This window comes from Halichondria panicea, chromosome 17 (assembly GCF_963675165.1).
Source record: "Halichondria panicea chromosome 17, odHalPani1.1, whole genome shotgun sequence".
NCBI classification, from domain to species: Eukaryota; Metazoa; Porifera; class Demospongiae; order Suberitida; family Halichondriidae; genus Halichondria; species Halichondria panicea.
In genome coordinates this window covers 2,898,479-2,922,719 of record NC_087393.1, presented here as the reverse complement: position 1 = coordinate 2,922,719, position 24,241 = coordinate 2,898,479, and the positions used below count along the sequence as shown (strand labels likewise).

The following is a 24,241-nucleotide window of genomic DNA, read 5'->3' as shown; positions in this document are numbered from 1 at the left end:
TTGTGATGTACTTTTGGCTGCTCGGCAAATTTCATCAGTTTTTTGTAAAGTGAGATTCAACTCTCGTAGTAGTCTCTCACGCACCTTGGCATCTCGTATGCCAAAGACCAAACGATCTCTCAGTATTTCGTTTGGTGTTATTGTACACTCAGCTGACAAACCTCCTCAATACTGTCCGGTAGTGATCGTATGCTTCTGTGGCTTCTTGTGTTCTGCGGTTAAACTTATATCGCTCGATTGGTATGGTTCGCAGTACGCCTGGAATTTTTCTAACACTCAGTTTATGAGCGTTGAATCACCATCAGTGTCCCAGGTGAACATCGAGTAGATCTCTCGTGCTTCCTCGCCAATCACTGTCAACAGTGTAGCCACCTGGACTGACTCATATTTGGTGTTCAATGTCGTGGCTATAGAGTAGTTGCTCCAGGCTGCCTTGAATCTTCTCCACCGCTCTCTGGCTTGTGCATCGTGTATTTCCAACGCTGTGGGTGGTGGTAGCATGTAACCACCAGCAGCCATTGTCTTTCTTAGTATTCGGTGTCTACGGCTTATAGCTGTAGTCTACACTGTTTCTTGGACCTCCTTGTATCCCACCGCTGCCACTATGTAACGTTAGTATGCTATATCATGAAGAGGAAGAGGGATTGGTAACGGAAGCAGTTCACGTGATCATTTTACATTGAATCTGCAGTAAAACCTCGAAAACTATCCGCGTTACGCCCTTTAAACTAGGCTATTTTGCCGGGTAACTCGCTCAAAATAAGAAAGTTGTGTTTTCTCGAGACATAACACGCCCAGTCTGTGAGACCACACCCAGTAAAAAGGGACATTCCAGTAAAGTTTTAGGCGAACAGCCGCTATAAGAAAAGGTTGCACAGCACTATAGTGCAGTCAACTCAACTTAGGCTAACATATTCACTTATCCGGCCTGCTTCTGGAACCAAGGTGTCCGGATAATCGAGGTTCTACTGTAGCTTATTTCTTTGAGTTAAGATCTGAAATTTGTTGTGCATGTACCTGCATGACTATGCTCGAAATACTGCATTTTGTCGTTTTTTTATGGCTAGGAATACAACTTTCGATTTTATGCTAGTTAAGGTCTGATTTTTGAGGAGCATGTACTACGTGCAATAGTATACTTTTCATCTTACAGAAGCTAGACAAAGTCTCTTCTTTGCTAGAGCATGTTTGAAAAGTACACTCTCAGTCATTCTATTGTGGACTTCTCGAGACCAGGCCGATTATCGAGGCTACGGTTGCATGCTCAGCTGCTATTTACATCTCTCTCTCCATGAGAATCCGCAGCTCTGTGTGCAGATTATAGACGATTCCTAAAGAGATTAAGGTGAGTTTAACCAGCATAATAATTATTATTATTAAGTCATGAAAATTTGTATATATGCAGGCTGAACAGCAAAGTGATGACAAAGTTCTCCCAAAATCAGCTCCAAACTGCCCACTCTTAATGCCGAGAGTGAGCTTATGGTTGAGTGAGTCTGATGCAGTACCAGCGTAATAATTTATAGTTGAAAGTTGCATAATTATAATTATATAGATCTATGCATCACAGGACGGATGAAGCGAGGGACAAGGCTCCAAGTCCAAACTGTCCACTCTTAATGAGAGTGAGTTTATGGTGGTATGCAGTACCCGTAATAATTGTTCTCATGAAAGTTTGTATATGCATCACAGGATGGACGAAGCGAGGGACAAGGCTCCTCTTCTCATCTTAATGGTAGTGAGCTTATTGTGCCGGTGAGTCTGACCTGCAGTATACCAGTGTACATGAAAAATTGTAATTATGCATCACAGGATGGACAAAGCGAGGGACAAAGCTCTCCCAAACCAAATGACTGTGCACTGTTTGCAGCTGCATATTGTATATACCAGCATTGCACATGGACTAGATCCATGTTCCGACCAGCAGAAAATGAGGGACCACTTGTACAAGTGTTTCACTACAAAAACAATGGATCTCTTTACTGTCTTCCAAACAAAAAGACCAGGACCTGCACGCACTTTGAAAATCCCTGTCTATTGCTACTGTCGATGTGCAGATGACGGCCAAGGAATGGTAGGCTGTGACAGATGTGAAGATTGGTAGATGCATCAACACCGCCAAAGTAAAAAAGAAAGGATTATGATATTGCACCAAGTGTCGATAAAGTAGTTAGAATCAATGACTTTATAGTCAACAAGTATAGTCTTTATAATTATTTTATATTGATCATAATAAGTGCTCATACTAGATGTCTATAGTCTAGCCTGCCTATGGCTATGGATCTAGTACATGTTCTAGCTTTGTGGATCAGGGCAAGTCAGGCGCCGCCGCCTTCTACCGTTGCCCGGAAGGAGGGCGGCGGCAATCGACTAGATCAGGGCGTGGCCCACAACCTTCTGAAAGGCCACGCCCAGGACTAGCCAAAAGTCTTGTAGGAATCTTTCTGGAATCTTGGAATCTTGGAATCTTGAATGGAATCTTGAAATCTTCTAGAAATCTTGAATGGAATCTCAGGAATCTTGGAATCTTGAATGGAATCTCGTTAGAATCTTTAAGATTCCAGAATCTCGTACAGAATTTTGGCCCGTTGCGGACCCCTCGCATATTTTAGTCTTGTCGATTCTGATTGATAAACTGAATTCTAACAGGTTATGGGCCCAGCTCTAAAGCTTATAGAAGCGGCACCTGTAGACAAAGGTGCCTTGGCGAAGTTTGTGGGGAGAAAGAACAAAGCCCTTGCAACAATTGTATTGTCAATGGACCCGGGTTTGTTATATTATGTGGTTGGTGCTGATCCAACGGATCCCATTGTCGTATGGAAGAACTTCCTTAAGAAAAATTTATACATTTATATTGGCATCCGGTCCCAGTGACGTTTTTCAAGTGACTGACATATGTCAGACCATAGCATAAAGTGGTCAGTCATGAAGTTGAAATGTGCAGTCCTTCTCACTCTAAAAGTAGCCTCAGTAGCTTGTCTCTCACTTTTCTTGCTGGAGCTATAGCTAGCTATCATAGCATATGCATGCATTGTCTCATGAATCAGCCGCACTTGGAAAGTCCGTCTGAGCACTTTGGTCATAACTTTTTTGGCCAGGTCAGAATTCCGACCTGACCAATCAGATCGAAGATTGACAAAATTAAAGGAAATAAAGAATGACAAGAAGCGTATGCATTCTATACAGTAGGACGCATTTATAGCTAGCCGCTAATCAGCCTAACTGTGGCTACTAACTGTGGCTACTGTTAGCCTAAGTTGAGTTGACTGCACCATAGTGCTGTGCAACCTTTTCTTGTTCTTTTAGCAACGTTCTTGGAGCAAGCCAAACAAAAATTCATAGCAAACGTTCGCGGTTGACCTTTTGCATGCGTTAAATTCTTTTGGTTTTGACACTGACGTAATGGCAATTAACATTCCATTGTGGAATGACCTCTATACTAAAGTGCTCAGACGGACTTTCCAAGTGCGGCTGATTCATGAGACTAATGCATGCACTGCAAAAAATGACTATTTCACATGATATTCTCCGTTTTTATCTTATTAAACATGACATTTTCCGTTTTTTATCTTATTGAACATAATATTTTCCGTTTTTTAGAAATAAGCCACGTGATAATTCTGTGACCGAACATTGGAGTCTCTGGTCTGTCATCAAGCTATACTGATCAGTTTTTGACCGATGTTCGACCGTTATAATCCTCACTGGGTCCGCATGCGTAGTGACTGGTATAAAGATCCAATCCTGTACCGTTATACGATTGTGGGCTACATATTGCCCACGTTCATAAAAATATAAAATTCAGGCCAAACACACTACCATAATACCTCACTGGTGCATGCACACCAAGACATAATTATGAGCTGAAATTGCACCAGATTCAATCCAAGGCCCTTAAATATTAACATTTTTTTCCGGGGGAGCATGTGCTCCCGGGCCCCTTAGTTTGACAGGCTTTGCCCCCTGACCCAAAATCCTGGATGGCGGCCCTGCCTATATATAACCTGTTAGTTTTTGTCGCAGTGTATTACAGCAGAAATACATACACACGGCTTATAAATAGTGTTTTTACAAGATAAAACATCGTCCTCGTGCAGACAACGCATAGCCCAAGGTAATTACATTAATGATCATTTATACAAAATCACTGATGGTATATAAAAGCATATTAATGTCATTATCTCCTAAGCATCAGCACACGGTGAACATCTTATTGGTAAAAATAATCTTGACCAAACAGTTAGTTAACTGGGTGGGATTATTCATTATCCTATAACAATGACGAAGCAGTACATTATAGGTGAATAACATAAGTATAATGGTAGGCTTACTTGCATTTAATTTAGACATTTCCGCCTTGGTACTCTTCATGAAATTGCCATCTTTATTAACACGGATATGTAAACTTTTATTTTTTTCTTCTTTCTTCTTGCGGTACGCTTCAGCAATGGCCATAGCACTACCTTTAGCTGGACTATCAAACCGCCTGTATAGTGCAATATAATTATTGTCCTTAGCTCAACTGCGATTCAAGCCAAATCACGTGAGGCAAAAAAAGTAATTATACAGTCTGTGTAAGGATTACGGTGTGAGTTATTTACCTTAGTGTAGAATTGTCTCGTCGATGAGGAGGTCCAAGTCTATTAGCTAATGATGGTCTCAAGTCAGGTGTTTCCCGATCCTGATATCGAGCGCTTCTCTTCTTCTCTTCTGTGTATGGAGATTGTATAATACAAATGCACTGCTATGACATAGCCTGTACAATTACAACATACGCATACCATAAATTTAGATCTAGTCTTTACAGGTAAGCCCCCTCCGTCTACGATGTCTCCACACTTGATTCTAGCGTACTATCTATGATGCTACACTTTTGTGTGTGAGTCTGCAATGCGTAGACATACTGTAGCTTTTTGCTCTGCCAGGCTAGTGACTGCCCACGTTCATTTTTTCAATTGTCTATCACTTGTCTACCGCCACGCAACTTAGCAAGGCAGGCTCTCCTTTTCTTTGTCTCTTCCTTCTTTGTTCCTCCAATTCGTCCCGTATTTTAATTATTGTGACAAAGAATAAAGGAGAGCCTGCGAAGGAGGCTACAAACTAGTAGTCATTTTAAACTTCCAAAAACAAATCTAGCTCTGTATTCATAGCTCTTATACGTGTATGATGCTTCTTACCATTCTGGAGGTCGGGTCAAAGCGATTTTTTTCTTTCCAGGCCAATAAACGCTCACAAAGAAATAATGTGTGGACTAACTCACTTGATATATAGCTCATGAAATTAATGAGCAAACGGTTTACCACAATCTTGTAGTCATTTCATGGCTCAAATAGACATTTTTACTAGATAGCTTAGGTACAGTCTGCTATAGCTTCACTATAATATGTAGGGCAGCTCGAAGAGACATTTTTAAAAAAGGCTACTGAATGCTCACAGGTCAGACAGGCCTGCTTACCTTCTGCGCAAGCGCAGACAACCATATGGCACTGCTATCTATCAATAAAGTGGGTGGATCAAGGCGTGGTTTTATCTATTTGATTAATCAAGGTGTCCGGATAATCGAGGTTCTACTGTACTTTAGAATAAACTCGGAGCATGACTAACAATGTCATCCTGTTTCAAGTCCACACAGCAACTGCAGACCTGTCTACTGAGTTCTCTTTCAAGCAGCAACATTGAAAACATCCCCAACAACTGACATATGGTCCAAATTACTTGAAATAGGCTTGAAGGAAAGAAGTAAACTCAGACTGCTGTGGAGCAGCAGGTAGTATGCCAGCAGGTAGCATGCCATTCTTGTATCAATAACTACACCCTTCGTCCTTGCACTGAATGTACCTTTCGTGCAAGGCTGTTGTCCGTTGTCCGGAGTTTAGAGGTGTCCGCTATTCGGGGTTGCAAGTACACTAGTTAGATAGTAAAAGCAGTTGGTACAAGGCGTACTGTCCGCTATAACAGAGGGGTACACTATTTAGAGTCCGTTATGAGGTTCCACTGTACACAGATTGATATGGAGCCTCAATTATCCGAATCTCAATCATCCAAATTCTTCATTATCCGGATGAAAGACTCGACCGAATTTAATGACCATACCAAACGCCTAATCGCACATGCGCGTGCGCATTAAGTGTCAACGTGGTTGAAAGCTTTTGTGTTGCTGATTAGAAAAAGCAGCTAACGCTTCAGCTTAGCCTAATAGTATAGCTTGCTACCTTGTTCTGTCCACTGATGCATTATGTCCAAGACTAGTACATTCATAAGAGCTCATGCTGATTTTGCATGCAGAGGCTATTTGAATTATTGATGGGCGTGGCTCATTTACAGTCATTCTGGTATCAGAATATTTCAGCCATCCGGATGAGGTGCGGATACCAGGTGTTCGAATAATTGAAGCTCAACCGTACACAGTAAACAGCAGCAGCAGGTTAAAGTGTCTCTTATAAATTTCCCAATCCTTAGTATCCTTAGTTCACCTGAGACTGAAGTGCAAGTAAGCGCTTCTGGGCAATTCTGTGGTGACGGACGTACAATTCAGAGATTGTTTCGTACTGAAACACCATCATACTTCAGTATAAGCGAAAAGTTTAAAATATAGGTGTCAGTAGAATCACTCAGTAAATTCAACTGCACAAATTTTTTTGCATTTTCAATTTTCTGGTGCGTTGTAGGTGAATTTTAAGTACTGTGACGGACGTATTCAGAGAAATTGAAATTATGTATGTAGAACTGTTCACTCACAAAAGTCTGTGAAGTATGCTAGTTAATTTGCTTGTAACTAGCCTTAGGATAATGAAAACATGTTTATGCTGATAAATTATGGGTGAGGATAAAAGTACACTCTTACCATTTCATTCCCCAGGTACATTCTTGGGGAATGAAATGGTAAGAGTAAGGCCCTACACTCTTTGTTCCCCATATCATATAGGAACCAAATAGTGTACCCCTACACTCTTTGCTCCCCATGTACTTGGGGAATGAAATGGTAAGAGTGTAGAATTGTACCATCCCATAAATTATTTGGAAAACAAAAACAAATCATGGCTAGCGTCTTCTTTAAATGGGCTACTTTTCCTCGTGACGGACGTATACACACATTTTGTGACGGACGTACTCATCTGATTTCGTTACACAAATCAATTACAAAACTTGCATCAATAGCAAGTATCGTATTCACCCGAATTACCGGAACACAAAAAAATAATGACGGCTTGCAGTGTCCCTTGGAACAGAGCAAGAAAAATGTCGAAGTGTCCCTTGTATTAGGGTGTCCCGTAGTAATTAGAACAAATATTTCCCCATTTAAGGTACGTACACGGCCTCGATTCCAGGCCGAGGCTAGCTCTGCAGCTAAAATGTCTTTCGTGCAGTTTAGAAGCTGTGTACGCGGGTTCCATGTCTACAAAGTGGTGTCTTCAACCGTCAGTGACATATTACGGTGCCAGAGAGTAGAATCCAGAGAGTTTCTAAGAGTTTTGAGTCTCTATCGAGCTGACGTTAGGGGCATGCTCTTTTTTGTTCTAATTAGATCGGGACGTCTACATTTCCTGTTGTTCCTTAATATAGAGTGAAAAAATTACGTAAGTCCAAAGCGTCCCTTAGAATAGAATGTCTCGGAAATTCGGGTGAATACGGTACAAACAATATAATCACTATAATACACAATAATTATCATCAAAACCAAACTGTCTGTGACTACCAGCTGCTTTCAGTAGATTGATAATAAATTATTATATGTCCTTATAATAATTATTATTATCGTATAAATTTATGTTTACTTTTAAAGCCTGAAGTGTGCTAGTTAATTTGCTTCAAACTAGTTTCAGGATAATGAAAGCATATGGTGCTTTCAACTTATTCTAGAAAAAAAACAAATTATATGGCTAGCGTTTTCTTTAAATTGGCTACTTTTCCTCGTGACGGACGTATACAGATTTGTGACGAATGTACTTATCTGAATTTCATAACACTAAAAAACCATATCACAATAGCAAGTACACACTTTTTCTTTTGGTATGCATTTCTTTGCAACTAGACACAGCTAAAACTTGCTTTACAACAAAAACTGAGCTTGTATACTTGCAGCTTACTTGCACGAGAATTGTTTGTGATGCTAGCTAGCATACGCAGCTGGGTAAAAATATAAGCGACACACCAAAGCACAAGCTTATATTAAAATAATGTACATAACCAAACAATGTCTTAGAAGTTATTTAGCAAGAAATATTCCCTTGTTTATCTTTAAGAGTGCATTTAAAAGCAGAAAGTATTGACTGTGACCGGACGTACGTACAGTGTTGGTATACGTCCGTCATAACGTTTCCGCCAAACCGATGGGAGTGGCTTCAAAGTTAATGTTGGAATAAATACCTACTATAAAGGTAAAAGATAAAACAAAACAACAGTTTCACAATTTCTATAAATCAATCAAACTCTCCTTAATTGTTAATTTCTGTGATGGACGTATATACAAGAACATTAAACATACACCGGGAATCGAAAAGTACCAGCTGGAAAAAAATATTCCGCTGATTCCTTTAATATGCATAAAAATGATCCAATAAAACTAATTTTAATTGGAAAGGAAGCTACAGAATAGACTATTTTCATCAATCAACAAATCACCCTTGTAATTTTAATCACAAACCACGCTGTAGCCTAGACAACGAAAAACTATTTACATATTGAAAAACTACATGCATTCAGCTTCGAAATGATGTATTTTTATTGACGTACTAAGATTTTTAAATTCTGACCTAATGGTTCGCTTTACACGGAATTGCGCCCTTCTATAGGCATCTAATTGGATTTCATTTTATGAATTTGCAAAAATAATAATAATGCTTCGTTGAGTTATACAAAGTTTTGCTTACTTGAATGCCATTTAGTGTGTAGCAAAATGTTCCATAAATATAATGATTCTACTCTACTTAGTAGTTAGCTCTGCACTGGAAGGATAGCTGAGCAGAGTTACAAAGCTGCCAAAAAATGTTATGGACTTTAAACTTTGGCATCCTTTTTAGCAACAATCATCGTCAATCATTTCCCAATTTTTGCACCATGCAAATGTAAACAAGTATTCAATTTGTGCATGTGTATTTAATTCAATATAGCTACATTAGTATAGTAGCTTCATGACATAAGCTTTGGCGCCTCCACTGAGGCATCAGCAGTGCCTCGATCCCAGGCCCTTTAGTGAAAAGAGGGCCTGGTATCCACTGTTTGTGGGTGGGTGGTAAATTTGTTAGTCGAACTCTTGTATTAACTTTTTTGTACTATGGTCACCCACGTCGTTGATTGAACTATTAGTGGTCAAGAGAGAGAAATCGCTATCACAACTCTAAGCTCAGACGAGAAGCACTGATCCTACTGAAATGGCATCAAACAAGAAAGGCAGCATCTGGAAGCAAGTAGACTTGCCAGAGCCGGTCGGTACTGACAAAAAAACACCAACCACTCTACCACAGCACAAAAGAAGGCTTTTCAACACTGAAGAAACCGTGACAGAAGAGAAGTAGAAGCCATCACAACAGAACTAGTCACTAGTCTAGGCCATACGCCTAGATACTGTTATAACATTTAATGTTATAACAATATCTGTGTTATTTTATTAAATATCAGTAAAATATAAAGGTATACTGACTTTGTATGACACACATTCTAAGTACACACAACGTACAAGTACCTATTTTCTGCTTGCTCAAGTACAACCTCTGCTTGACTGGTATTTTTCCACGACTTGACCATTTATCATTTCCCGAAGACCTTTCTGGACTCACTCTAAGAGGAGAACTAATGGGTCGGGCATCGTCACCAGCACTGGATACTGCAAAGAAGGAAAAATACACCCTCCATAATAATTATGTTAATGATACAATAATACAAGAGCTGTAGAGGTACACTAGCCTCCTTCAAACCAATTAACAAGTAAAGGAAGTGGGCGTGGGGGCAAGATACCGGTACTGATGATATCCCAGGCAGTGTAATACATGTAATTATTATACCTCTAGAAACATCAGACTCATGTCCCTGCTCATTTTCTACGACATCTTCAGAGGATTTGTGTGATTTGTTGTTGGCAAAACTCTCTTCTCCCACTACAGCAAGAATAACACACAGCAATGCTATACATGTTTGTTCGCCTAGAACTACACTCACTTTCATATTGAACAAACTAATGGACTTCAGGACAGCACTGCATTTGAGCAGCAACATTTAATTCTAGAGCCTTGCAATAACTATACATCGTATAATCGGTTGGGTGTCTAGGAACTTTGCTACATATACGTACATGTAACTATAATAAGTCAACTCTGGACAGACTATAGAAACAACGACCTCAAATCGCTGTGTGATTATCACGTAACACTAATTACCAATACCATCAACAACTTCTTCTGGAGGATGGATGTCTAGGTTATCCATTTCCTCATTGTAGTCCAACTCCTCCACAAACCCATCATCCCTATAACAATACAATAAAATAAGACTGTTGCACAAAAAATGTATCAAAACCCTGGAAATGTAATGCCATGGTGGTTAACTAGAGCAAGTAACTATACAGGAGAACTGCCTTACTTCCACAAAACACTGTGCCCAGGTGCCTGCACAGCTTCAGAGTCAAGTCCAATTGTAGGTTCAATGCTTTCTTCGTCCGGGTCTTCCCTAAAGGAATGTACATGTGTAAATAACTATCTTACAAAACTAGAACACTTACTCTATGTGCTTGGGATTGGAATCTTCAATAACTGTACCAGCATCTGGTAGCTTCTTCCCGATTTCCTTAGTACTGTCTTCTTTCTGTTTTCTGTGCTTGTTAGCAGGACCTGTTCGAACGCTCGCCTTTTCCTCATCTGGATAGGTGCTATCCTCAACAACAATGTACCTATCCTTGGGCTGACGACTGTGTTCAGCATTATCTCTAAATTTTTCTGAATGCCTTCTACTTTTCACATTCAAGACTGTTCCTTGACTTCGCATTTTTGACTGCCGAAAAGATGATGTATGGTCTTTCTCGTGGTTTAGAGGTTTGCTGCGATATTTTGGTGGTATAGGCGATGGTGCAACTTGACCACGTTTGTTGTAGAGATACCGCTCTTCATCACAATGAACTACTCGCCTAGGTGGCCTGTCACGTTTAAGACGACTGTGTGCTGGTGGAGAGTGGTAGTGATAAGAGGGAGAATTGTGTGTGAACTTGGGCTCATGGTAATGTGTAGGGTGATGTCTAGAAGATGAGCGTGGGGCATCCATTGATGGTCGGGCACGATGAGATTTATCATTAGAACAGATCCTAGGAGCAGATTTGTGAGCCACATGTCCACGACTCCGCAACGTATCCATGATAGGTACATTATTCTTACTACCTCGCCTGTGACCTTGCGTGTCTTGACGCATCACACGATGGTGGACAGCAGGAGGTGGAGATACATCCTCAGCATATCGTGGTTGCTTACGATGATTGTATTCCAGTACCCTGTCATCAGACAATAATGGTATTCGTCTATGAGGGGTCTTCCTTTTACCCTTGCGTGAAAGAGCAACAGTATCATTTCTTGGAGAGGTAGAGCGAGAGGAGCCACTGAAAGAGCTAGAATGATTGTTGGAAGAGCAATCCGAAGAGCTGCTGCTGCTGCTACGTGATCGACTGTGTGACGAAGAACTATACGACGTGTATGAGTGTGAAGGAGTTGAGCGAGATGGACTTGATGTGCCTGACCTACATCTTCGTTGAGGTCTGAAATTCGAAGACATAACATTATAATTGCTTTACAACAAAATTCAAAGAAATTAATTACTAAGAGCTTACTTATCTCGGATGCCAGTCTTAGGAGGGTGAAAACCAAATCCACCAACAACATCACGCGACACATCCATATCCGGCATTAATTTTCTTCTACTTTTAGCAGGTTTTCTATCAGATCGTTGAAAGAATTCATCCATCGCATACTTTGAGCCCTGCAAAAATTACAACACTGCTAAAAAATTTTACACTGCTGTATTAGCCTTATACTGTATCCTCGCGAAAATACGCCCACCCTTTTCTGCAAGAACTTCAGGTATGAGAGGGGGGGGACTGGGCGTACTTTCACAAATGGCGAGTCTTTACTGCCCACCAAATAAACTCTCCTTCGTTGATAGCATGCAATTACATACAAAATAGCCAGGGCAAGGTAACCTCAATAATAGGGTGATGGAAAGCGTTCTGAGTTTCTGAGATTCGTTGTAGAACCATTCAGACCCTACGTATACACATGGGTCAAGTTCACAAAAGAATGGCTACTAGTACAGTATAGCTATCTTCAAGCTCTTTCCTGGCTCTTGTAGCTAACAAACAGCTAGCGCTTTAGTGCAAAGCTAACTCATTAAGTTGAATAGAAAGTTTGTGCGAACAGATGATGCTATGAAAGATTCTGAAGAGACTGCAACAGCCTTCACTGTGAGTCAAACTAGCCATAACTTGAGAAAGAAGCTACAAATCCACAAATCAAAATCCAAGAGCTAGAAACCTATAGTTTTCGTCGCATTGCAACCATTGAGTAGTTACAGCTGGAACAGACACACACGCAGTTAGCCGTATCCCTCGTGTGGCTAAGCCTTGAGGCATAATAATTCATTGACAAGTGGTACCGGTACCAGATATCAGCAATAAAAGCAAGCAAGAGCTTATCAAAGAAGCACTGTAGACTGTTTGACATTTAGAACTGTGACTGTTTAGATGGGTGTGGCCCGTCTCCAGGCCACGCCCATATATTGAATACTTGTAACATTAAGAAGGGGGGGGGGGGGGGGTCAAAGTAGTTTAGAAGTTCCCTCTAAGTTCATATCTTGTCATAAATATTTGACACAAACGTGTGATGCAGACATTATAAATGCAATCACTCACGAATTTTGATGCTGTAAATTATTTAAAACCGGGGACTCAATTTCCTCTAATATTGTTTTTTGGCAGCAATATTACCTTAAGGTGACATATTTTTTCGGTGGTAAATGTCTGCTATTTCTAAGAATTTGTACACGCAGATAATTGGAAAATGCAATGAATCTCCGCTTGCGAGCAATTAGAAACGCTATGAATAACATAAATTTCACAACTGAGCAGAATTTAGCAGAATTTTGTACCAGCCAGTGGCGTGGATTTTGGAAAGGGCAGGGCTCAAATTGGTTGCTGCATTTCATTGAATTTTATCTAAAAAAAAAGGTTGTCACTTTTCCTCAGTGCTCAGTAAGCATGCGCATCAGATGGCCCTGCCCACATTGCACATCCATCTAGTAATTATGCATGCAATACTGCAGAATAGATCGACAGATCACAGTTGATTCAAGCTAAGTTGGAGTATATGAAGCACAAAAGGGGGGGGGCTCTAGCCCCGTCAGCCCCCCTCTGCCTACGCCACTGCCAGCAAAATGAGCTAAACAGTGAAATTGCAGACAAATCTACCTGTGAAAATATGTCACCTAAAGGTATCCTACGTGTCATCATGATACATTACAGTAGTGTACCGTCTTTCTTCTAATTACAGCACCACTAAAAATTAATCATGATTTTCCAGTGGCGCACAAATAGAACAAGAAAAAACTATAAGGCCACAACAAGAGGTAGTTCTGTTTCTGGTCCATCCGCCGCTCAATATTTCACTGGGATGTTTTTTCAGCAACACACCTAATGCGCATGTGCAAACCACACCCACTCACTTTAGGTTCAGTGGGTGTTGCAATAATTTATTACATGTACAGCACCTACAACACTTCAATATTCAGTAAGCTGTCTTGTATTAATTTATATACTATGTTGTGTTTTGCCATAAAAGATGTTATTACGCTAACATGTGGTCTCATTTTGCTTTTTTGTTTTGATACAGAGCATGTACAATGGCTCAAGCTAGTGCAATGACAGTATATAGGTGTTTGATATAGAGACAATTCTCAGTTCAATGTTTTGGTTGCCAAAAGCCTAAAATACCTCTACCTGTATGTTTTTTAGATGTTATTTTTGTGTTGTAAACATTCTGACCAGAAACAGAACTACCTCTTGTTGTGGCCTAATTCCAGTTTGGTGCATATATTAGAGTGGCACTTAGCAATAGAACCATAGATTGAAGAGTTAGAGAGATAGGAAACGGTTTGTATCTCGAGTAACATCCGCGCTACGCTGCGGTTTAATCGAGGCCATCACAACAATATCTATTTCTACACTCAGTGCATAATAAACTACAAGTAACTGTGCTTAGTCCGTGCAACTCACTTATATTTCAAGGTCTATACCTATTGTAGTAGTCATAACCAGCACGCTTACACGTTACATGTTCCAATAGCTCTAAAACAGCCTTGGGAACATATAACTTTATTGGAAAGTCTCTTTTTACTGGGTGTAGTCAGTCATTAGCAAGTACTACACGTGGCTCATGGACTAGGCGTGTTATAAGTTGCTGAAAGAGATGATGTCTCGAGGAAACACAGCTTTGGGAGTTACCCGGCAAAAATGTGCTTAATAGCCTCGTTCATGCCCAGGGCGTAGCGCGGATAATTTTCGAGGCTCCACTGCAGATTCAATGTAAAATCATCACGTGCACCACTCCGTTTCCTATCCCTCTAACTCTTCAATCTATGATAGAACGTAGAGTACTAGTAGCTGTTTCCATGAGGCTATGAGTTGTATGTAGAGCCTCGATTAAAGCGCCAGCAACAAAATTTTACTTGGCGTTCAATTAAAAATTATTTGTGAACTTGGCCCTTCTATCAGATGAGTGGCGCTGTAATTAGAACACAGTAAACATGACTCAACTAACATCAGCTAGTCGCGATCGCGAAACTACATCATTTCAGTACAACATTACCTTTGAGGAGATCGAGCAGAGGGCTTCTCTTCTTAAAAGTGCGATTTCTTCCTCCATGTATTTTAAAGACTGTCAGTCTGCTCAGTCTGCACTTCCCATCTGTCCTCTGACGTACGTCTCACTGAAGGGATGTGCTGAAATTCAAGGTAACTTCTAGGCCTCTAATATCAAACTTAAAGCTAACATCACAAAATCAACATCACAAAATCAATTTATACTTAACCTGTCTTGTACCTTGTACTCACAGAGCTGGGCCAGCTAGAGCAGAGTAATTATATCACGTGTAGCTCACACTGTGTCTCTGCTGCCTGGTCTCAAGCATTAGCCGCCCTTAAGGGCGGCTGATTTATGAGGCTACAAGCAATTACATGTACATGTACACATTATTTTATTAATTCACTCTAGGTGATTTCCAGTGAATATGAGCCATATTTTACTTCTCCCAGGGAAGTATGGAATATGGCTCATATTTTTGGAATCATCTTGACAATTTGTACACAGTAAAACAGCACGCAAAAAGTTTTAGTTAGACTATGTTTTGTGCTATTGTCATATTGACCTGAGCTAGCTAGCAGTCTAAGCTACTTATTACATGTTCACGAGGCTTATAATGCTACAAGTTTCCCTACATACAAATTGTGATGCCTAAATCACCAGGTAAGCAAACTGAGCAGTGACAGACACACGGTACGGACAGTCACACACAGACAGACTGACGGACTACTGTCAAATCAATTCATCACAAATCATCATGATTTATGCCCGCACATTCCAATGAATGACATCTTTGCAAAATCTGCCAAATTTTAAGCCTTAGGCCAATGTTAATCAATGTCTTGTTTCTGGTTACCTCCCTCCTCAAATTTCACTGCCTCATCAAAAAACTCATTATTATGACATCACTCCATTATTTTCATTAGCCACACCTACTTGTGGGTGTGTCACATGATAGATTGCAGCATAGATTAGGTAAGATTTTCCTTTTTCATATTTGTGTATATCCAGTGTGGTTATTTAATTAACAGGAAATGGGGTTTTACAGGAAGTGATGTCACAATAATGAATAATGATGAATAATGATAATCTCCCTCCCTCACTAGTGGTAAGGTGATTTCCAAACCAGAAAAACAAGACATTGACGAACACTGGCCTTAGACTTAGTTTTGAAACATTGCAGTTTGTGTCCAGGGTGGGGCCACGCCCAACTAAAGAGGAGTACAGTGCATGTGCTATGCACAGTGTTGGTAGACTTGTGCAATTATTAGTGGGCGGGTCTGGTCAAAGTTTATGGCTTCCAGTAGAACCTACAGTAGCTGCATGCTTGGAGTAGCTAGCTCTCATACTTGACAGCTGTAACTGTTCTAACTGCATATTCTGAGGCACAAGTGGCTGTGAAGAGCAAGCTTGACTGTCTCCATTAGTGTTCAAATGTCTGTTTTGCTGTTTTTGCCAAATCAGTTGTTGACTGGTACATGGTTGCCTAGTAATTATAATCATAGATTGAAGAGTCAATCTATGTTATAATAATTATAACCCACCTCAGCCTCGGGCTCCGCCCTCGGCATTGGTTGGTTATAAGCTAGTCAACCAGTCAATAACTATAACAAATTGCAGCGAAGGAGGCTAGGACGCCTAGGATCAGAGTCAGTCACTCAGAGAGCTAAGTATATCACAGCTTGGATCAAGATCATAGATGGCTTCCACCATATCCACTCTTATAAAAAACGGGACAGTGTATGATCCCATGACAAGCATTTTCAACATGCAAAAGGATGTTTTCTTACACCAAGGGAAAATAGCCTTGCTGGGAGACAAACTTGATCAGGATCAACTACTCCACCTCACTTCGACATGGTCCGAGTTTGATGCAAATGGGTGTTTAGTATGCCCTGGGCTGATTGATCTGCATGTGCATTGTTTTCCCACAAGGACCAGCCTTGGAGTAGATCCTGATGTTCACTGTCTACCCAGGGGTGTTACAACTGTGATTGACGCTGGTAGTGCAGGTACTATTAAACTATTTCCTTATCACATTAATTTTTAGTCTCATGACGCATTCAGTCTCATGAATCAGACTGTCCTTCCTTGAGGGGAGGTGGTCTGAGCACTCTTGTCTTGAGGTCAGTCATTTATGATTTATATCCAAAAGTGTTGAGCAATGTGCAGTTCTTTTACTAAAATATCATCAGACTAGAATAATCAATCTGATTGGAATTCCACATGTGAAACAACTGTATATATCAAGAGTGCTCAGATGGTCTAGGGCGGCTGATTCATGAGACTCAGTTCACATTGGCTGGGTAAACTGTTGGTCTATGCCCTAATTTACTAGAGGGTACGTGAATATTTATTGCTGATTGTACCTCGCATTGGTGCAGGATAAAAAAATGTCATACACAGAGACAAGAGTTCATTCCTCTTGTCAGGGAATAGTTTCAATAATCCACACAATATTTTGTTTTGAATATAGATAATTGTTGCCTTTTGACCTCTGAGATCAAAGGAATAGCAGTTCCAGTATACATTGTATGGCATTTGCACTAGGTAAAGGTGACCTTTCAGTGAAGTGCCCACCCCCACCCTAACTATAGTGCACACGTACTGCAGTTATGCATGGTTCCTGTGGGAAATTTACCAGACAGCATATGCATGGTTTCGATGCAGTTACTATTTCAAGTAATTCCAGCCACTAAAAACAGAACAAAAACAACAAAATTACCATTTTTTTCCCGTATCTACGCATTCTATGCAGGTTTCTATATGCAGAAAATAGTTTTCATACATGGCAATTCGTGCCACAAGCAGTTTATTGGCCCTTGTAGTAGATAATGATCTCGGGCCTTTACATAGCCATGTAATAACTATTACTTAAAATATCGTGTGTATTTCTATACTACTAGGTTTTGCAATTTTATTGTTGCGAATTGATCAACCCTCGCAAAGTTCGCATAATAATTATTATTAATTTTTTGATGCAAAACATTCTAGTACGGTACGTATTTAAGACTAGAGCTTCATGTTTGGTGCCTCCACTGAGGTATCAGCACTTGCGGTGATTTCATTATAATTTGAGAACCGACAGGGATGTATCCCTGTTCTATCAGTAAATTAAAGGTGTATATGTCACTGGGCCTGTAATTATGCCTCGAGGCGTAGCCGCACGAGGGATACGGTAAAGCTGACTGTGTGTGTGTCTGTCTGTCTGTGTGTGTGTGTGTGTATTCCAGCTATAACTGCTCAACGGTTACAATGCGACGAAAACTATCAGCTTCTATAGGCTTCTAGCCACGTTCTCTTGGATTTTGATTCGTGGATTAGCAAACTAAAGCTTCTTTCTCGAGTTATGGCTAGTTTGACTCACATTGAAGGCTGTTGCAGTCTCTTCAGAATCTTTCATAGCATCATCTGTCCGCACAAACTTTCTATTCAACAAATGAGTTAGCCTTGCACTAAAGCGCTAGCTTTTTGTTAGCTACAATACTCAGAAAATATCTGTTAAAACAGCTAGCTAGCAGTATAGCCATTTGTGAAATTGATCTCTTTGGACACACCCTTTAATTATTCCTATGGATGTAATGCGCATGCGCGCTCATTCCCCATGTGTGAGAAAATAATATCCAAGATCCAGATCCAGATCCTCCTGGCAGAATCATTTTTTTGTCTTGAGGGCCTGGTAAACCACAAAACACTACCATATAACAATATAGATAACAATATGCATGTACACAGGTCTTTTCTTCTTAGATATTATATACACTGAACTACAGATCCTGGAAGAATCAATTTTCTTCTTTCTTGAGGTCCTGGTAAGCTACATAATACAATAAATAACAACAATAGATGCATGTAAATAAGTCATTTCTTCTCAGTGACTTTATATAGATAAGCTAACTTTAATATAAAATTCATTATAGAAACTAATAACACTCTAATACTTTAGAGCGAAAGCAAAAACATGGCGAGAGGCATTAGCACAGCGCCAGCTTGAACACTAGTTTTACAGGTATCAACGACTTCAAAGAATTTAAGAGTTACACTGCCACTAAGAAGACACGTATTCTGGCTCTACTTCACGTATCCAGACCTGGTTTAACAAGAGCCGGATGTGCTACTGATGGTAAGACAGTAAGACAGTGCATGGAGCTGCCATGCATGGAGCTAGTATACTATACTAGCAGTTGTACTTCTATACTTATTCACTGATTGTAGACTTAAGTGTTGGAGAACTCGAGTGTATCGATGATGTTGACATTGACGGGTGTGTGGAGTGTGTGGCAGCCAATCCTACACTGATTGTTGGTACGAAGCTGAGGCTTTCAGCACAAATTGCTAAAGCTGGAGAGAATGAATTAGAAGCACTCAGGTGATGACTGATGAATAGACTGTTAAACATGTAGCAAGATATTCTCTATTATAGACGTGCTTTGAAAATCCGCCGGAGGGTAGGTCTCCCTTTGATGGTGCATCACAGCTTTTCTACCATCCCTCTAACACCAACAGGTAATGAATACAATTTCTAAATTAATTTTACCAAGAGTGCATAGGAAGAGAAGAGTGTCGAACTACCGACACCTCTACACAAACACTGTGCACAGATTGAGTCACGTGACATCCTGTCAATTGTACGTGAGCAACTCGCATACAATTGATGATGTTTGCGCATAATTACAAAACGCACAGAATTTGTTAATAATGAGTATTGAGTACAGGTAAAGAGGATCAACCCGACTATTGTCTCTATTTAATTGATTTTTGTGAAGAGATCGTCTCCTATCAGTGTGCAGTGAGTAGCTCCGTGAGCACTGAACGCAAACGACTAGCTAGAATCAAATGTCATTGTTCAATTACCACACCCCTAAAACGTCACGGTTAGTAGTAAGTACTTCATCACGTGCGAGTCATGTTACTTTGTGCACAATGTGTAGAAGTATGGTAGTTCGACACTCTTCTCTTCTTATGCACTCTTGGGGAGATGGCCATTGGGCGCTTATTCGAAACGGGCATTTATTGTTATGTCTACTCTAAACTCTCTTGCACAGCATGTGCTCTTTTTGGCTGCTGCCACAGCTCTCAGCTTAAATCTTAAGTCGTAGGAGTGGTGTGTTTCTCCCTCTCTGTGCCATCATAAATAGTATCTATTATTCTATGCTGCCATGCTTGCAACTGGTTCCACGTGCTAATTCAGCTCCACCCACAGTGCCAAGCCCCATACATGGGCGATTATTTAAGATGGGCGTTTATTTACAAAGACAGAGCTTCATGGGCGTTTAATCAAGTAAATACGGTACGCACATTTTAACTTGAAGTCACTACGAGTGGTACAAGGTTAAATTGAAAGCATGCATGGCTTGCGAGACTAACCAATAGCTAGCGTTTTAATGTAAAACTAACTACCAAGAGAATAGACTAGCAACACTCCATAACAAATGTTGCTATATAATTGTATCGCACTCTGCAATACAGGTAAGCAATCGAGCAAGAATGAAGCGTTATTTGCATATCCACACATTGAATCCAATAAAACATGACTACATGTAGGAGCCTATAGAAGTTCTTACTTGCACTAGCATTATTAATTTTTGCATTATTTTGTAAATCCACAGAGTTGGATAGCGCAGCTTGCAGCACTCGTTATAATAATTATATAGGCTTTCATCCAGATTTCGGATGATTGGGGTTCGAATAATCGAGGCTCATCTGCCTACGCGACTGTTAATAGTGGCACATAATTATAGATTATTATAATTATGCTAAATCCTGTCTTATATGTTTGATTGCGGACAAAAGTTCAACATCATCTACTTTAGTAGCCTTGATCCCAGGCCGCACAAGAAAACAGCAATACATCAGTTCCACACCTAGCAACACTTTGACATGCAGTGGAGATCGACATAGCAATAGACTATACACTCTTACTTGCTAAGGTGAAGTAGAAAGTGTGATGTCACATAACGTCACATGCTCCTTTGCTCGAGAAATAAGTTCTGCCCTATTATCTCGAGCAAAGGAGCAACATGACATCACACTTTCTACTTCACCTTAAGTTACAAATCACTCATAACCACATTATCGTTTCGTACGGCCAGTGGAGGATCTAGGATTCTTGAAAAGGGGTTCCAGGGCTCTGAGCGGGTCAAGGACTGCCTAAAAAAAAGGTCGTCACTTCTTCGAAGCAGTGAGCATGCGCATTAACACACCGAATTTTGTTCTAAAAAAAGGTCATCACTTTTCATAAGCAATTTGCATGCACTACGCTGGAGAGTTTTTTAGCCTTCATAGTCACTGAAACTGCACAGACAAAGCTTCGCAGGGACTAAAGGTAAGTGAGAAGTGCATGTGAAAGCTAGTAAGAAAGGAACAACTTACTAATTAGTTGCTTGAGCCTCCCACTCATTTATTTCTCAAAAAGGGGTTCAATTGAACCCAAAGAACCCCTTCTGGATCCGCCACTGGTACCTATGTACACCGTCATACTGCTAACACCGAGCAGAGCAGAACTTCACACTGCAAACTTAAAAGAAAAAATAGTGACAGAGGTAGCCAGTTAATCCTTAGTGACTTCAAACGGTTGTCTGGCCACTGGCGACTGTACAGGGACAAGAAAGTAGAGTAGTAGAGTGCGATTGTTGGATGTCTTGATGCTCTCCCACGTACTTGTAAAACAGTTTTCTTAAACATCCAACAATATTAAAGAAAGATCGATCTTCAACTTCATTCAAACAAATATGGCTGTAACTATGGCAAGTTCAAATCTCTCTTAAAAAAGTTAGCTAACTTTCAGCATCCATTTTTTTTACTTCAATGTTAGTCTATAGTCACGTGAGTTCCTTTCATTAGTATATTCGTGTTCGCGTGTACGTCGCGGAATTCGTGTGAACGTTTCATTAGTGCGTCCGAGTTCATGTGTACGTTAAGAGTTAAGAGGTACGTGTGCTGCTCGATAATTTTTTTACACTTGGCTTGCCATATACTGCCTGACATCACATAAAAAAAGTTGTTTCCAGCCAAAATAATTATTGGTGAGCTAGCTCATTGAAACAAATAATTATTGTTGTATTTATCCACATCACTTTTTTGTTTCTACAATTCACAACTGATTTCACTGGCTTATATAATTATATGTATGAATTTGTTTATTTCAGAGGAATCAGATTTAGGTGTGCCAGGGAGTCTGTTTAGTGGAGACATACGTACACACATGTACCATGGATTCAATACAAACATTGTGGACCCCACTACTGGATGTCTTGACCCAAGTATACTTGATGGAAAGCAAAGAGGAGTGCACTCAGACCTTGGTCATGGACAAGGTGGATTCAGTTGGACTGTTGCTGAAATATCAGCTAAAGAAAATGTTTGGCCAGATGCTATAAGCACTGACCTTCATACTGGTGCGTACAAATGCAATTAACAATTTGTATGACCATGCAGGATGTGCTCTGGTCATACCGGAGCACATCCTAGTAATCCTAGCCAAATTACACACATCAATAAATAAACATTTTTGGCTCATGCAAACTATACTTATGTATTATACTTTTGGCTGGTTTTTCAAAACAAAATCGGTGTCGCTAAAGGGACCAAGTTTGGCGTTATATTAAAATGAAAGTATAATTAATTTTACGCTGGCACTAGAGGTTTCGGTCAACAATTAATTTGCTCATTATAATTATAGTCAAGCTAGAAGTCAAGCTCAAATTAATGCAGTAGTCCCCTTTCACTGGATATACCGTATAAGCGAGTAATTTTCATTGGTGCATGCACATTTTCGTACCCATTTAAATATTTCAAATATTCGTACAGCTCAGGATGTGACGTTGAATCTATTGCGGTAGAATAATTTCTTTCGTATGATGCTCTTCAATACGAAAATTTCAATCATACGAAAATAACCCCCTATACGGTTGCTTAGGTACAGTCTACTGAGGCAGTAAAAGACATTCAGTTAAAAGGCGTGGATCATTTGAACCGTAGGCCATACAATTATGTATAGCCCACAATTGTGATCGGAGGATCGATATTATTTCCCCCGCGTACTAAGAGACTATAACAATGAAAGCACCGCAGGTGCTGATGCCTCAGTAGAGATGCCAAAGCTACATAACATGAAGCTACTAATAGCTTTTATACACATCAAACAATTTCCATGCAAAAACTCAGAGTGGGTAATGATCGATTATGATTGTTGTTAATTAAAAACGATCGATGCCAAAAGTTCAAGTCTAAAATTAATGGCTGCATTATAGCAGCCTTGCAGCTCTCTTTTCACTCTTGCAGCTAGCATTCTAGTGCAGAGCTAACTACTAAGTAGAGTAGCAACACTCGGTAAGCAAGTTTGGCTACGTGCTCTTCTGAAAAGGCTGCAATGGCATTCCAAGTAAGCAAAACTAGGCATAACTCGAGACGAAGCATTATTTTGCAATTAAAATCCAAGTAAACAGAAGCCTATAAAAATTCTTACTTGCACTTGATTCATCCTTGAGCAGCTGTAGCAGTCTACACAGACACACAAACACATGCACTACTGTATCAGAGGAGGTACGACATCTGCGTGTACGTGTCTTTGACACACACATTCCGAACTTTGACCTAAGGAATGTGTGTCTAAAACGTTTCCTTTGACACGCGGATGTCGTACCTCCTCTGCTATCGTATACCTCGCTTGCGCATGTGCACCGAGGCATACTTACACATATATATATATACGCATATATACACTTGTCATGACTTGTACTAGCATATATACTAGACCAGTGAATGTCAGATAGTGGCTCTTGATCCCCTATCAATTTTTACTTGCAACTGTTTTATGTACATTGCTCGAGACCTTAGCTAACTATTAATTGTCTTTCCGTATAGGAAATGTGAATGGGCCTGCGTATGATTTACCTACTGTAATGACGAAGTTACTTCACGTTGGTATGCCGCTATCTGCTGTCATTGAGGCTGTTACTAGCAAACCTGCTACCATCATTGGCTGTGGAAACAAAATAGGCTCTCTGGCTCCTGGTGTATGTGCTGATGTGACAGTGTTGAGACTGGAAGACTGGGACGAGCTTCTGGAAGACACTCAAGGTCAGATGAGAAAGGTAAAACAGCGATTTGCTCCAGTAGCTGTCTGGAAGAGTGGGGAGCGAGTGGAAATCAATGACAAAGTCTGTCCAAACAAGGATCCTCAATATATGCTTGATGTAACGAAAGAATGGAAGGACCTTGTTGTCCATGATATACATCAAGAATAGTCACAGTTTGATAATGACATTACTATGTACTTATGTCATTAGTATAGATACTCTCGATTATACAGATTATGTATAGTGCGAAATGTTCGAGGGGCTTATAATTTTCGATGTTTTCGTGGATTAGTAATTCTTTAATTATCTGCTACGGGAGATTAAAGGCGTGGC

At 40.2% G+C, this 24,241-nt stretch overlaps 2 protein-coding genes and 1 long non-coding RNA gene across 8 annotated transcripts; 2 read left to right on the top strand and 1 right to left on the bottom strand.

The window, feature by feature from the left end:
- The first annotated feature begins 453 nt into the window (after positions 1 to 453).
- Positions 454 to 2,527, top strand: LOC135350963 (uncharacterized). Of its 3 annotated transcripts, none has more exons than XR_010399343.1 (5): positions 454 to 1,345; positions 1,406 to 1,490; positions 1,556 to 1,625; positions 1,693 to 1,755; positions 1,813 to 2,527. It is a non-coding gene; the product is annotated as an uncharacterized LOC135350963 (long non-coding RNA). The 3 variants fall into 3 exon arrangements; XR_010399342.1 differs by having other exon boundaries at positions 454 to 962; positions 1,154 to 1,345; positions 1,406 to 1,625; positions 1,813 to 2,526; XR_010399341.1 differs by having other exon boundaries at positions 1,406 to 1,625; positions 1,813 to 2,526.
- Positions 2,528 to 4,109: 1,582 nt separating this feature from the next.
- LOC135350954 (uncharacterized) lies at positions 4,110 to 15,190 on the bottom strand. 4 transcript variants are annotated; one of them, XM_064549842.1, is made up of 11 exons: positions 15,058 to 15,190; positions 14,835 to 14,955; positions 11,807 to 11,955; positions 10,715 to 11,734; positions 10,576 to 10,662; positions 10,380 to 10,462; positions 10,002 to 10,094; positions 9,683 to 9,823; positions 4,602 to 4,710; positions 4,336 to 4,486; positions 4,110 to 4,270 (listed from the first exon to the last, which is right to left on the bottom strand). In XM_064549842.1, exons 2-11 carry the CDS (start codon positions 14,889 to 14,891, stop codon positions 4,259 to 4,261), a joined length of 1,902 nt encoding a protein of 633 aa, XP_064405912.1. In that variant the 5' UTR covers positions 14,892 to 14,955; positions 15,058 to 15,190; the 3' UTR covers positions 4,110 to 4,258. The 4 variants fall into 4 exon arrangements, with proteins under 4 accessions (XP_064405912.1, XP_064405913.1, XP_064405914.1 ...); XM_064549843.1 differs by having other exon boundaries at positions 15,069 to 15,126; XM_064549844.1 differs by having other exon boundaries at positions 4,332 to 4,486; positions 14,835 to 15,062.
- Positions 15,191 to 16,374: 1,184 nt separating this feature from the next.
- Positions 16,375 to 24,194, top strand: LOC135350957 (deacetylase Oant_2987-like). The gene is made up of 6 exons (XM_064549848.1): positions 16,375 to 16,840; positions 18,838 to 18,951; positions 19,044 to 19,197; positions 19,252 to 19,334; positions 21,977 to 22,225; positions 23,694 to 24,194. Exons 1-6 carry the CDS (start codon positions 16,528 to 16,530, stop codon positions 24,074 to 24,076), a joined length of 1,296 nt encoding a protein of 431 aa, XP_064405918.1. The 5' UTR covers positions 16,375 to 16,527; the 3' UTR covers positions 24,077 to 24,194.
- The last annotated feature ends 47 nt before the right edge of the window (positions 24,195 to 24,241 follow it).

Excerpts from the sequence above, each read along its gene's own strand:
- LOC135350954 (XM_064549842.1), bottom strand. The coding sequence starts at position 14,891 with ATGGAGGAAGAAATCGCACTTTTAAGAAGAGAAGCCCTCTGCTCGATC. Across the intron at positions 10,663-10,714 it reads TCCAATCCCAAGCACATAGA|GGAAGACCCGGACGAAGAAA; the intron begins GTAAGTGTTCTA and ends ACATTCCTTTAG. Across the intron at positions 10,463-10,575 it reads GGGCACAGTGTTTTGTGGAA|GGATGATGGGTTTGTGGAGG; the intron begins GTAAGGCAGTTC and ends GTATTGTTATAG.
- LOC135350957 (XM_064549848.1), top strand. The coding sequence starts at position 16,528 with ATGGCTTCCACCATATCCACTCTTATAAAAAACGGGACAGTGTATGAT. Across the intron at positions 19,198-19,251 it reads AATGAATTAGAAGCACTCAG|ACGTGCTTTGAAAATCCGCC; the intron begins GTGATGACTGAT and ends TCTCTATTATAG. Across the intron at positions 22,226-23,693 it reads AAGCACTGACCTTCATACTG|GAAATGTGAATGGGCCTGCG; the intron begins GTGCGTACAAAT and ends CTTTCCGTATAG.